The sequence below is a fragment of the Anas acuta genome, chromosome 7 (assembly GCF_963932015.1).
Source record: "Anas acuta chromosome 7, bAnaAcu1.1, whole genome shotgun sequence".
NCBI classification, from domain to species: Eukaryota; Metazoa; Chordata; class Aves; order Anseriformes; family Anatidae; genus Anas; species Anas acuta.
This window is the reverse complement of record NC_088985.1, coordinates 24,059,712-24,071,236: the sequence shown is the minus strand read 5'-3', so window position 1 is coordinate 24,071,236 and position 11,525 is coordinate 24,059,712. Positions and strand designations below refer to the sequence as shown.

The 11,525-nt window shown below is 64.6% G+C and overlaps 1 protein-coding gene across 1 annotated transcript; it reads right to left on the bottom strand.

The window, feature by feature from the left end:
* Positions 1-1,526: 1,526 nt before the first annotated feature.
* RRP12 (ribosomal RNA processing 12 homolog) lies at positions 1,527-11,333 on the bottom strand. Its single transcript, XM_068688252.1, has 34 exons — positions 10,884-11,333; positions 10,042-10,259; positions 9,878-9,961; positions 9,649-9,725; positions 9,438-9,543; positions 9,223-9,339; positions 8,978-9,116; positions 8,546-8,673; positions 8,193-8,291; positions 8,022-8,113; positions 7,834-7,945; positions 7,591-7,688; positions 7,352-7,466; positions 7,132-7,274; positions 6,855-6,976; positions 6,709-6,773; positions 6,436-6,598; positions 6,163-6,317; positions 5,908-5,975; positions 5,637-5,730; positions 5,358-5,516; positions 5,200-5,280; positions 5,021-5,126; positions 4,796-4,903; positions 4,561-4,718; positions 4,204-4,295; positions 3,931-4,092; positions 3,639-3,811; positions 3,400-3,516; positions 3,132-3,181; positions 2,804-2,882; positions 2,479-2,546; positions 2,060-2,142; positions 1,527-1,861 (listed from the first exon to the last, which is right to left on the bottom strand). The coding sequence occupies exons 1-34, from the start codon at positions 11,035-11,037 to the stop codon at positions 1,759-1,761; spliced, it is 3,888 nt and encodes a 1,295-aa protein (XP_068544353.1). The 5' UTR covers positions 11,038-11,333; the 3' UTR covers positions 1,527-1,758.
* Between the last annotated feature and the right edge of the window lie 192 nt (positions 11,334-11,525).

The window sequence follows — 11,525 nt, the reverse complement described above, 5'->3', positions numbered from 1 at the left end:
CACTGCGGTGTGCTCAGAGTGTGCGAGGGCCCAGCCCTGCAGGATGCAGCAGGGGACAGCCCCCAGGGCACATTTGTCCCTCGCAGGGGGACGTGGCACCCCTCACCCTGCCCCACAGCAGGGCTGCCCTAGGGCTCCCCTGGGATGCAGCTCCCCTGCCAGGGGCAGCTGCTGCTGGGGAGGGGGCTTGAGTCAGAGCCAGCCCCCCCCCGGGCAGGATGATGTCTCCTCTCCCAGGGTTTCTATTGCATTACATGATTAATTAGCTGATTAACAAGATGTTGTTGTGGAAGAATCTGTTCTCTGGACACCGGCTCAGGCAACACCATCCTCTGTGCTAATGAAACTCTTCTGTTCCACGCAGGCGTGCACTAATTTAAGCAACAACATGCAAATGAAGAACAATACAGTGAGTAATCTGGAGCTGTTAAATGAATTAGCTACAGCCTTCTCCAGGCTCTGTCTCCAAGGAGAGAAGAGAGCAGGAAGATAGATGGCTCCAGCAGGCCCAGAGCCACAGGGTACAGGTGCTGGCTGGCTTGGAAGGTGACCCCCGTCTGTCCCACCATGTCCTGCCCTCAGGGGATGGAGGAGCCAGGCCTCCCCCTCAAGCTTTTAAAGGGATCATGAAACAACAAAAAGCAGAGAAGAGCCACAAAACTGGATTTGCAGCCTCCAGCAAGCAGCCTGCAGTAAGAGGCTGAACAAGCACAATCCGTTTAGCTTGTTAGGAGTCTGAAAAGCGTTACAACTCCAGAACATAAGCTACCACAACATGAAATGACAAAAGACTAAAGGCTTCTGAACACAGAAGAGGAAAGGGAAGCCAGATCTGTTCACAAACGCGTGTTCTTTGCACCATGAGCCATGGGACCTGTACCCTCCAGCCACTGTCCTCACCTCCATTCTTTTCTTCAGCATGCTTTGGCCAAACCCCATCTTTTGGGCTCGGTGCAGAAGTAACTGAGTGAAAACTGATACTTAGGCCAACCCGAGATGTCTGGGGCAGGTTCGGGGTTATTGGTGCTGCTTGGGTGCAGCTGGTGGGGAGGTGGTGAGAGCAGGGGAAAGGCCCACACAGCTCTCACAGGTAAGACAAAAGGCCAGCCAGGGAGGTTAGCAGCAGCTTTTCAGCCAATTAGAAGAAAAATGCAACAAACTCTTCCTGCCTCGCAAGCAGGCCTGGCTGAACTGATCAAAGCAGAGGCAGAAACCTGTGACAGCCAAAGAGCAGGCACAGCGCCTGTGGCACAGAGCCCACAGCTGAGGGATGGCCCAGGAAAGTCACCCCGTGCTGAGCGAGGGGTTATACAAGGAAACGGGCTGCAGCAGAGGACTTCCCACCAGCTCTGGCTTCTCCTCCCAGCCAGCCCCCTCGCCGCTCTCCATGCCACAGCCTTGCTGCTGGCAGCCCCCAGCCCCACCGTGCTGGTGCCCTGCGGGGTCCCATCACCAGGACCAGCTGCACCTCAGGGGATGTGCTGAGGGCAGTGTTCACGGGAAGGAGAAGATAAATCAAGGCCGGGTGTGAACAAGGGGTGTTTATCAATACAGGGAGTTCATCACATTACTTGCTCTCACACACACACAGCTGCACCTTGCAACCTAGCACCTTCCTCCAGGGCAGGGCTCAGGCCATGAGTCCATAGGGTGGCTTCCCAAGGGGTCTCCACTCATAAAGTCCCTGTCCCACGGCTCCTTGATGTCGCAGGGTGTTACCAGGCCTTGGCACCTGCAGGCAAAGCCTCCAAAACCTCCTCAGGGGCGCCGGTTCTTCAGGTGGCTCTTGCGGCCGGCCTTGGCCCCGCGCTGGGCACCCTTCATCAGGCCCTTGAACTGGCCCTGCATTTTCGCCTGCTTCCTGGGGGGAGAAAAGGGACAAAGGCCATGTTAATGTGGGCATGGGGCACAGCCAGCCCCTCCACAAGGTTGCTCCAAGCTCTGCAAGGAGCAGTGCTGTCAGGGAGCCCCCAAACCCACAAAAAATGACAACAACGAGCAGCATCAGGCCCAGGTTTGACCCCGTTCCCCACCCCATGCCCTTCCCAGCCAGTCTCACCTTTTATTGAGCTTAGCCCTGTTCAGGGGGATGTAGGCATAGGGGTCGAGCTGGCCCTTCTTCTTCACGTCACCTTTGCCTTTCTGTGGGAGATATCGACGTGGAGGAAGATGAAGCACAAAGGGAGATGCCTACGTCCCCTTCTGGACAACCCCAGCACACGGTCACCCCAAAAACAATACTGCATAGCCCTCGGACTGAACTCCCACCCAAGTGATGCTGCAGCACCAGGCGCCTGCCTTGAGTGCTGAGCAGGAACCGGCCACCAAGGGCCAAGATTTTTAGAGGTACCGTGTGCTGGCAGCTCCTCTTGGAGCAGAGATGCCCCCAGTGCTTCCTGCCCCCAGACCTGCAGCAAGCCTGCCCCAGCAGAGCCCAAGGCTCCCCTCCCCAGGCCCCACCACCCCTGGGGCCCTCACCTTGGCTCTGTACTCTGCACCGAAGGCTGGCTCCTTGCCCAGCTGCCGGTGGATCCCAGAGCCTCCAGCTGCAAAAGAAGGAGCGTGTGTGTTGGAAGAGTCTGCCCGGGCACAGCTCCCCCCTCCCCAGTTCCCATGCTGGGATAAAACAGGGCTGGGGGAGCTGCTCCTGCCTCCTGCTCCTGGGTGCGAGGGCAGGAGAGCAGCACAGAACCATGACAACTTCATCTGAGCAAAGACCTCCGCTCCAGCTGGCTTGGAGCAGCCCAGCACAGAGGGTACATGGTTAGGGTCTCCGCAGAGCAGGGATGTGATATTTAATTACCTCTGTACTGAGGGTAGCTCCCAGCCTCTGGTTCCTCATCGTCTGCCTCCTCTCTGAACCGACGCTTCTGGCTCTTCTTCTGCAGGAGGAGGACACGGGGTCCCTGCAGCTGCCTTGTCCTTGCAGCGCTGCCCCCCACGGACCCACGACCTCCTGCTTCCTCCCACAGGCCTTTCACAACCCCCACGCACACCCCTTGTCCCAAGCCAGCCTCCTGTCCCCTCCAAGCAGCTGGTGTGTGCCCCGTGTTCCCTCTGGCCTCTCAGGCAGCTCAGAGCTGCAGCTCGGGCACCCCCCTCCTCCCCAGGACCACGCGCCCCACACTCACAGTGCGAAGGCCCACGTCTTGCAGCACGTCTGCCACCTCCTCATCCACACCTACGGCATGAAACAAGGGGGTCAGGGCAAGGCACAGGGCAGCCCCTGCACGGTGTCAGCCTCCAGGGCAGGGAGCCCCTGCCGAACCATCACAGGTGGCTGTGTTCCTCCCAGTCGGCTCACATTCCCCCAAACTCCCGTGGATGCACAGACAGGATAAAAAAACACAGGGAGTGCCAGAGCAGGTTGAGCATAGTCTCTGCCAGCCCAGACAGTACCTTTAGCTCCATCATTCTCCATCTCCTCCTCCTCGTCGTGGATGATCAGACGCCCATCCTCAGCCACTTGGAAGTCGTGCTTCACTTTTCTGGACCTCTTGGGGGCTGGCTCGGTGGCTGCACGTGGAGAGATGGGTCAGGGGCTGCAGAAAGGCTCACTTCCAGAGCAGACGGAGCCCAGGGTCCCCGTGCAATGCACCACCCCCAGCCCCAGCCACCCCAAAGGCTCTGCTCCTCACCCAGCACCCGCTGGGACACATTGGGGTCCAGGAAGTTGAGGGGCTCGTCCTCTTCCCCTTCCTTCAGCCACGCCTGCCCCTTCTGCCGTGCTTGCTTCTTCCACGCCTTGCCTCGCTGCCGTTCCTCCTCTTCGTCCTCCGAGTCCTCTGAGTCTGCCAGGATCTCATCCATGCTGGGCACACGGCAGAGAGGACGATGGAAACGGAACAAGCTGGGGGTGCAGACCCCAAAACGCCCCACAGCAGGCTCTGCATTGGGGCTGCTTCTACTTCACCCTCAGCCCGTCTTTACCTGTCTCCTCGGGGCTGAGCTGGTTCCTCCTCCTCCTCCTCCTCTGTCTCCACAGCCGCCTGCCTCAGGGCTCGCTGCTTGCGGCTGCGGGCTTCAGCCTTGCGGATGTTGACCAGCACCTTGTGGTACTCGGCTGGCAGCAGCCCCTGCACCAGCTCGAAGCTGCGGGGAGCACACAGAGCCCTCAGCACCTGTGGCGCAGCACCCAGGCCTCTCGTGATGCTTCCAGGCAGCCCTCCCACCACCCCAGGAGCCGCCGTGCGCCCGACTCACCCAAACTTGCGGATGAATTTGGTGAAGAGGTTTCGCAGCTTCATGCGGAAGTGGCGCCTCATGTCATCCGAGAGGGCCCCCACGGCTTCCAGCTGCCGACAGACACCCCTGAGATCACAGCCCCACAGCCTCACACCCTCCCGCACCTCCCTGCATCCCTGCGTGCCGCAGGCAGGGCTGCGGGGAGGTCTCCCTGCTTGGTTTGTGGGCAAATCCGTGCCAATATTTGGGAGAGGAGCCCCCTCGCTGCCCTCTCTGCCACCAGGACCAAGGCTGTGCCCCCTCGGCTCCCAGGAAGGAGCAGGGCACGGTCCCCAAGGCAGCTCTGCCCTGCCACCCCTCGTGCTGGGCACTCACCATGGTCTGGACATGCTTGGCCAGCAGCTTGGTGTCCACCAGCAGCAGCACGACCTTGAGGAAGCCCAGGGCAGCCTTCACCACGTCGCGCGTGCGGGAGCCCAGCAGCAGGCAGACGTTCTGCAGGAGCTGCTCCACCACGCTCAGCCCCATATGATCTGCGACCACAGCAGGGCTCAGCCCGTGCCCGGCCCCGCTGCGCCCCACACCCGTGCCCCACATGTCCTCCCCTCACCTTTAAACTCGAAGAAGAGGCGGGTGAGCGCCAGCACGGTGCAGCTGATCATGGTGACCGAGCCTGTGAGCCCCGCGTACACCAGGAGCAGGAACCTCTCCATGGCCTCTGTGAAAGAGGAGTGACTCAGGAACTGCTCCCCTCGTGCCCCGCAGCCCTCCTGGCCCGTTTTGGGGCCAGGCATGGGTCTGACTGCCTGGATCAGAGCCCGAGGCAGCCGCTCACCTTGGGGAGTGGGCCCGAAGCGGATGAAGGCATTCCCCATCTCCACCAGCAGCACGAAGGCGTTCTTGCGGGCCCCCGCCGACACCTCCTTGGTGCAGAGGATGACCTGGAGGCACAGCAGCGGGTCACAGCCCCACTCACACACACCTCAGCCGCGAGCCCCCGGGTCCCACGCTCACCTCTGGGACCAGGGCGGTGACGAAGGGCTCGTGCTCAGCTGAGAGCTGCTTCACGATGTGGAACAGGCACTTCAGCCGCGGCTGGGGAGAGAAACAGCCCGGTGCTGAGACCCAGGGAGGCAGCCCCGGCCCCTGCCCGCAGCAGCTCTGGTTCTCACCCTCTTGGCCGGGGATGCCGCGCTCTTGAGCGAGTCCAGCAGCGCTGCCTGCAGCTCCTCCAGGTGCGAGCGGACGAAGGCCTGGCAGGGGGCGTGGGGAGCAGCACACACCTCCTCCAGCACCCGGTACGCCTTCTTCTGCATGCTGCGCTCCTTGCTCTGCGGGGACAGCCAGCGGCACCGCCGTCAGGGTGGCCCCTTGGCACGGCGTCACCCTGCGCCCCCGTCCTGCAGCACGGCTACGGGGTGGAAGCAAGCAGAAGGTGCCCCCCTGCTGACCTGCAGGGAAGGCTGGATGGTGCTGTACAGGGAGCCCAGGGACTGCTCGTCGGCGTAGGGAGCCATTGCCACCACCAGATCCAGGAGGGAGAGCCTGGAGCAGAGAGGGGTGAGCAGGTAGGTAGCTGCAGGGTCACCAGCACTCCACGACCACACTGGGACTCTGCTTTCGAGTCCCATTTGATGCACGGTAGTGGAAGGTCCTACATGGGACAGCCTGGGTGCCCCCAGTGCTGCAGCATCCCCTGGTAGCACCATTCCCGAGCGTTACCTGGCAAACTCTGAGCTCTCAGGACTGGTCAGCTTCTCGCTGGCTTTCTGCAGGAACCCGCACACCATCTGCAGGGCAGACACACGGTCAGGACTCCCCCTCCTGCTCCCCGCGGGCACCGGGGCTCAGGATTGCAGCCCCCAGGCATGCTGCAGCAGGGTCCTGGCCCCATCCCTCCCCTGCTGCGGGCTCCCTCGCAGAGCCTCCCCATTTCCCCATGAAACGAGGCAAACCACGAGGTGCCCCTGCGCTCACCTGCGGGTCGGTGATGGTCAGGTAGGCACGCACGGTGTCCAGCACGGAGCGGCGCTGCGTGCTGCTGCTGCCCTCCTCCTGGGGCTGGCTGTACACGTTGAAGAGGATGGGCAGGAAGTTTTTGGCAAAGCGACCCACTTCTGCTCGCTCCGCGTCTGGGGTGAGAAGGACAGGGGGCGGTGTGGATCAGTAGGGCCATCAGCCCCCACCCCTGCCCTCAGCGGGTCGCTGCAGGGCACAGGACCCCCCGGTACCCCCAGCAGAGCCCCCAACCTGTCTCGCAGCCCCGGTGGATGAGGGTGCGCAGGGCCTGGCACACGGTGGGGCGGAGGTCCGGGCGCTCACTGATGGCCATGCCCAGGGTGCGTGCCAGCCCCTTGAAAGCCCCCAGCACGTCCGTGGGGTGGGTGCAGAAGCCGGGCAGCAGGCTCCAGACCTGGAAGGTGCAGGAAGGAGGGGGAGGCGGGCAGCCTCTGGCCAGGACACCACCGCCCGGCCTGGCACCGTGGATATACCATGGCAAGGGGGGGAGGCACCCCTCCTTACCTGCCACTGCAGCGTGTCGTAGATCTTGGACTCCAGGCTCTTCCCAGCCTGGGAAAATTCCAGGGCTGTGAAAGAAAAGGGAGGGATGAGCAGAGAGGCAGAAGTAGCAGAGCACTGCAGCCCCCCCCTACACCGCCCCTCCTCACCTCTGCTCTTCAGGGTGGCCGCTAAAGGCAAGAAGTAGCTGGTGAAGAAGCCGAGCCGTGCGCCCTGCACGTAGTCCCGCAGCACAGGCAGCAGCCAGCTGCGGGGGAAATCCAGGTTCTCCCTGGGGAGGGAGCGCACAGGTCAGGGGGAGCACGGGGTGCTGCCAGCACCAGCCCCAGAGCTTGTGCCCAGCACCGTGGGGAGGCAGCGGGGCTGGAAAGCAGCAGCCGTGGTGCCCCCAGGCCCCGGCTTCCCACTGCTGGGGGCTGCGCTCACTCCTTGCCGTCGATCTGCAGGGGCACGGCTTCCAGCAGCACCTCGGGGCCCATGGCAGCCACGGCAGCCCCCACCGCCTGGTCCACTTCAGCCGTGTAGGGGAAGTGCGGGGAGAGACGCAGGTCACACAGCGACTGCAGGCACTGCGGGGACAGGGCAGGAGGTGACCGAGGGGCCACAGAGGCCGGCTGACCCCGCACAGCCTCCCTGCCAGGCTCACCTTCCTCATGATGGGGTGGCACTGCTTCCCGCACGACTCGAAGAAGATCTCCAGCACCTGCAGCACCTCGTCCCATGCCGCGTGGAAGCGATACGTCAGCCCGTCCTCCACCGACCTGGAGGGAAGGGACAGCGATGGGGATGCACCCAGCACCGTGCCACATGGCCTGCCAGCCCCGCTGGGGACCAGGCAGCAGCTGGAGCCCCAGGATGGCCTCTCCAAGCCCCCGCAGCCCCCACCTGAACATCTTGCAGAGGTAGGAGGCAGGGGCTGGGGCCGACGCAGTGACGGTGCCCAGCTCGTCCATGTGGGGAGCCACGCACTCGGTCAGGAGGTTCTGCAGGAGCAAACACAGTAAAAACAGGTTGGTGGTGGGCTGCGATGGGCCAGCCCCAGGCAGAGACCCCAGCCTGGCCACCAGCAAGGACCAGGGCAGCTCGGCACCAGCAAAACGGGCTGGGAGAAGGGTCCCCAGTCGGTACCTCGAGGGTCTGCGCCGCAGCTGACACCACCTGCGAGTGCGGGGACAGGAAGCAGTTCATGGCAGCCGAGAAGAGCCGGGGCAGGTGAGCCCAGCACAGGTCCTTCTGCAGCCTGGGGAAGGGCGGGAGGCCGGTGAGACAGAGCTCGGCCTCTCCCCTGCCCGGCCCCAGCCCCGGCCTCTCCCCACCTGCCCAGGTTGACGTGCGCCTTCTCCATGGTGGACAGCCAGGTGAGCAGCGGCTGCAGGTCGCTGGCGCTGGGCACGTAGTCGTACAGCGCCTGGGGGAGCAGAGGGGTGCTGGGAAGGGTGGAGGTGGCAGCAGCCCCGTCCCTCCCCGCCGCAGCACCCCGCACTCACGGTGATGATCTGGGCGTTGAGCTGTGCCGGCAGGCAGGAGGGGCCGGGCTGGGCGCTGAAGAGGCTGTAGAAGGCTTGCATGGCGCAGGCGGTCACCAGCTGCAAGGACACGGGGTCAGGAAGGGCAGCTCCAGGGCAGATCCTTTGTGCTCCGTGCCCCAAAATGGGCCCTGCCCTACCCAGCCCCATGGGAAAGCCCCATCTCCAGCGGGGCAGCCTCCCTCTTCCACAGCAGCCAGGCCAGCGAGCCCCGGCTCTCCCTGGGGTGCTCCACACTCAGATCCTGCCATTTCCAGGTCCTGCAGCCCGGCACAGCTCCGGGCACGGGGACACAGGGACATGGGGACACTCACCACGTGGCTGAGGGTCATGACTCTGAGCAGGGTCTCGCAGCACGTCTTCACCGCGGCCGCAGGGCAGCAGGGCAGCACGTCCCGCAGCAGGGACAGGACGTGCAGGGTGGTGGTGGCCTCCTTGGCGCCTGGGGGAGCGGAGCAGCACCCGTGCTTGTGACCACAGCTCTGCCCAGCGCAGGGACCCCACGGCAGAGCTGGGGCTGACCCACAGACGTGGGGTGAACTGATGCCCTCCCCCAAACGCTTCTGAGCAGAACAGAACAGACAGAGGGCTCTGCAAACACCTTGAGCATCCCAACATCATCTCATGCCCCCTGCAGCTCCTCTCACAGCAACACAGAGCACTGTGCATCGTGCTGTTCCCTTCCAGTCCCCGTTCTTGCATGCCTCAGGGCCCTCATTCTCGGCCACACACCCCCTGTCCCATACCTCCAGCTTTTTCAATCTCCTGCACGCAGAACTTGGCAGTGGAGGGTGCCGCTGGGTGATGCTCGGGGGCTGCATCTCCAAACATGAACTCGCTGCCCCTCAAGACAGAGCACACGCCGTACTGAGCTGCTTTCCGCACCTGGGGAAGTTTGAATAGAGGTGTGTAGGAGCACCAGGAGCATAGCCAGCCCCCAAAATGAGCCCAGGAGGCAGCACAGGCACAGCCCAGGGCGCTGGGGACTCACCTTGGGCTTGGTGTGGACGCAGAAGCTCAGCAGGCCGTGGTAGACCTGGAGGGTGACAGGGTAGCTCCAGGCTGCCAGGTCCTGCTTGCGCAGCAGCGTGGCCAGGCAGGACAGGACCTACGGGAGGGGCAGCAACATCAGCACCACCCCGCAGAGACCCCCTCACCACCCACCCAGCCCCACACAGCTGCTGCTGCTGCCTCTCCGATACTCACCCACCGCAGGGCAGAGGTGGAGCCGCTGCAGGCCTGCGAGGACACGATGCCCATGAAGGCTTTGGAGGTGTCCGAAAACTTCTTGATGAGCACCGGGCTCGGGACCCTGCAGGGGGAAGGAGCGCAGGGTTGGCAGGCACACAGGGAACCACGCACCCGGCCTGCTGAGGGGGCAGTGCCAGCCCTCTGCCGGGACGGGGGCAGCTCTCACCGCTTCAGCACCAGGTTGAGCAGGTAGGAAACAGCAGCCAGTGACTCCGGGGTGTCCACCGCCTCCAGCGTGGTCATCTGGGAACAGAAATAGGGTTTGCACCGACCCAGCCCTTCCCAAAACCTGGGGGAAAGGGACTGGGAATCCAAGAGCAGCCCGACAGCACCTCGGCAGGAGAAGGATGCCCGGTGCACGTGTGGGGAGCACGTCACCCCTTTTGGGCACTCACCAGCGCAGCAAAGTACTCCGTCTCCGTCTCCTTGCCCCCCTGTGCACGGATCACCTCCGTCACGGCCGCCAGCACCGCACAGATCTGTCAGGGCATTACTGTCAGTGCCCGGGGTGTAACGGGCACCCCCGGGACCCCCAGTATCACCCAGTACCCCCCAGTACCTCCTTGTGCGCGGCGGAGCTGGACTCCCAGAAGCGCTGCACCTTGCTGAAGGTGGCGTTGGAGCAGTCGCTCAGCCCGCTCAGGAAGGTGCCCGAGGACCTCTCCGTGGCGGCTTCACCCCCACCTCCTCCCTCCTCCTCCTCCTCCTCCATGGGCAGGGCCCCCCCCTGCAGCTCATTGTGCAGCTTCACTGCATCCACCGTCAGGCGGCTCTTCTCTGCCGGGACACGGGGCGGGACGGGGTCAGCCCGGTACAACTGAGCCCCGCTCCTCCTTCATCCTCATCATCTTCATCCTCTTCTTCCTCATTGCCCACCTCCTCATCCTCCTCATCTTCCTCACTTTCCTTCTCCTCCTCATCTTCCTCCTCCTCCTCCTCCCCCCACCCAGGGGCCCTATGCAGCCCCCCCTCAGTGCCCCCCAACCCTCCCGGTACCCTCCCGGTACCCCCGGTCCCCAGCAGACCCCCCCAGCCCCTTCAGCACCCTCCCGGTGCCCCCCCGGTCCTCCCCGGTGCCGGTACCCCCGGGTCCCCGCATCACCCCCAGATCCCCACAGCACCCCCAGGTCCTGGCAACGCCCCCCCGGTCCCCGCAGCACCCCCCACCCCCTCCCGGTGTCTCCCGGTGCCCCCCCGGTCTTCCCCAGTGCCCTCCCGGTCCTCCCCGGTGCCCCCCGGTGCCGGTACCCCCCGTGCCCCCACAGCACCCCCAGATCCCCGCAGCACCCCCAGGTCCCGGCAGTGCCCCCTCGGTCCCCGCAGCACCCCCCCACCCCCCCCCGGTGCCCCCAGTCCCGGTCCCCCCCCGGTGCCGGTTCCCCCCCCGGTGCCCGCTCTCACCGTCTGGCCGGCTGCAGAAGCGGCTCCTGGCGGCCAGGCGGTGGCGGCGGGTATCGGGGTTGCAGTCGCTGCTGTGCCCCTTCCTCCAGCGCCGCAGCTTGGCGGCCGCCCCGGGCCGCAGCCGGCCGCACCGCGCCATGCTGCCCCGCGCCATGCCGGCCCCGCACCGGCACCGCTTACACTTCCGCTTCCGGCGCACGCCGCCATTTTGAGGCAGCGCCGGGTTACTCAGGGGCGGGGCGCGGCTGGGAAGCTAAGCAGGGTGGAGCCCGGCTGCGGCCTGGATGGGTGACCTAAGTGGGTAGTGTAGGCTAAAGGGCGCCGTCTACTATCGTTGCATTGGGGGGTGAAATATGGGCGGCTCCGCGCCCCGAGGAGCTCGCTACGCGTTTCCCGGTGTCCGCCTTCCCCTCTCAGCCCCTTACAACCACGCTCCTTCACTGCGGGGGGGATTTTTATATGCGCCTCTACTCGCGTCGCTACGGCCTGCAGCGCGCCGCGCCTCGCGGCATTACGGCGCGTGACGTCACTGGCGCGAAGGTCGCGCCGCCCTTCGCGGGCTCGCCATGCGCTACGTGCGGCAGGGCCCGGGCGCCGCGCCGGGCTGCGCATGCGCGCGGGGCACTGCCCGGGGCGGGGCCG

Excerpts from the sequence above, each read along its gene's own strand:
- RRP12 (XM_068688252.1), bottom strand. The coding sequence starts at position 11,037 with ATGGCGCGGGGCAGCATGGCGCGGTGCGGCCGGCTGCGGCCCGGGGCG. Across the intron at positions 6,977-7,131 it reads CTGCAGATCGACGGCAAGGA|GGAGAACCTGGATTTCCCCC; the intron begins GTGAGCGCAGCC and ends CTCCCTCCCCAG. Across the intron at positions 5,281-5,357 it reads CGGCATCCCCGGCCAAGAGG|CCGCGGCTGAAGTGCCTGTT; the intron begins GTGAGAACCAGA and ends TTCTCTCCCCAG.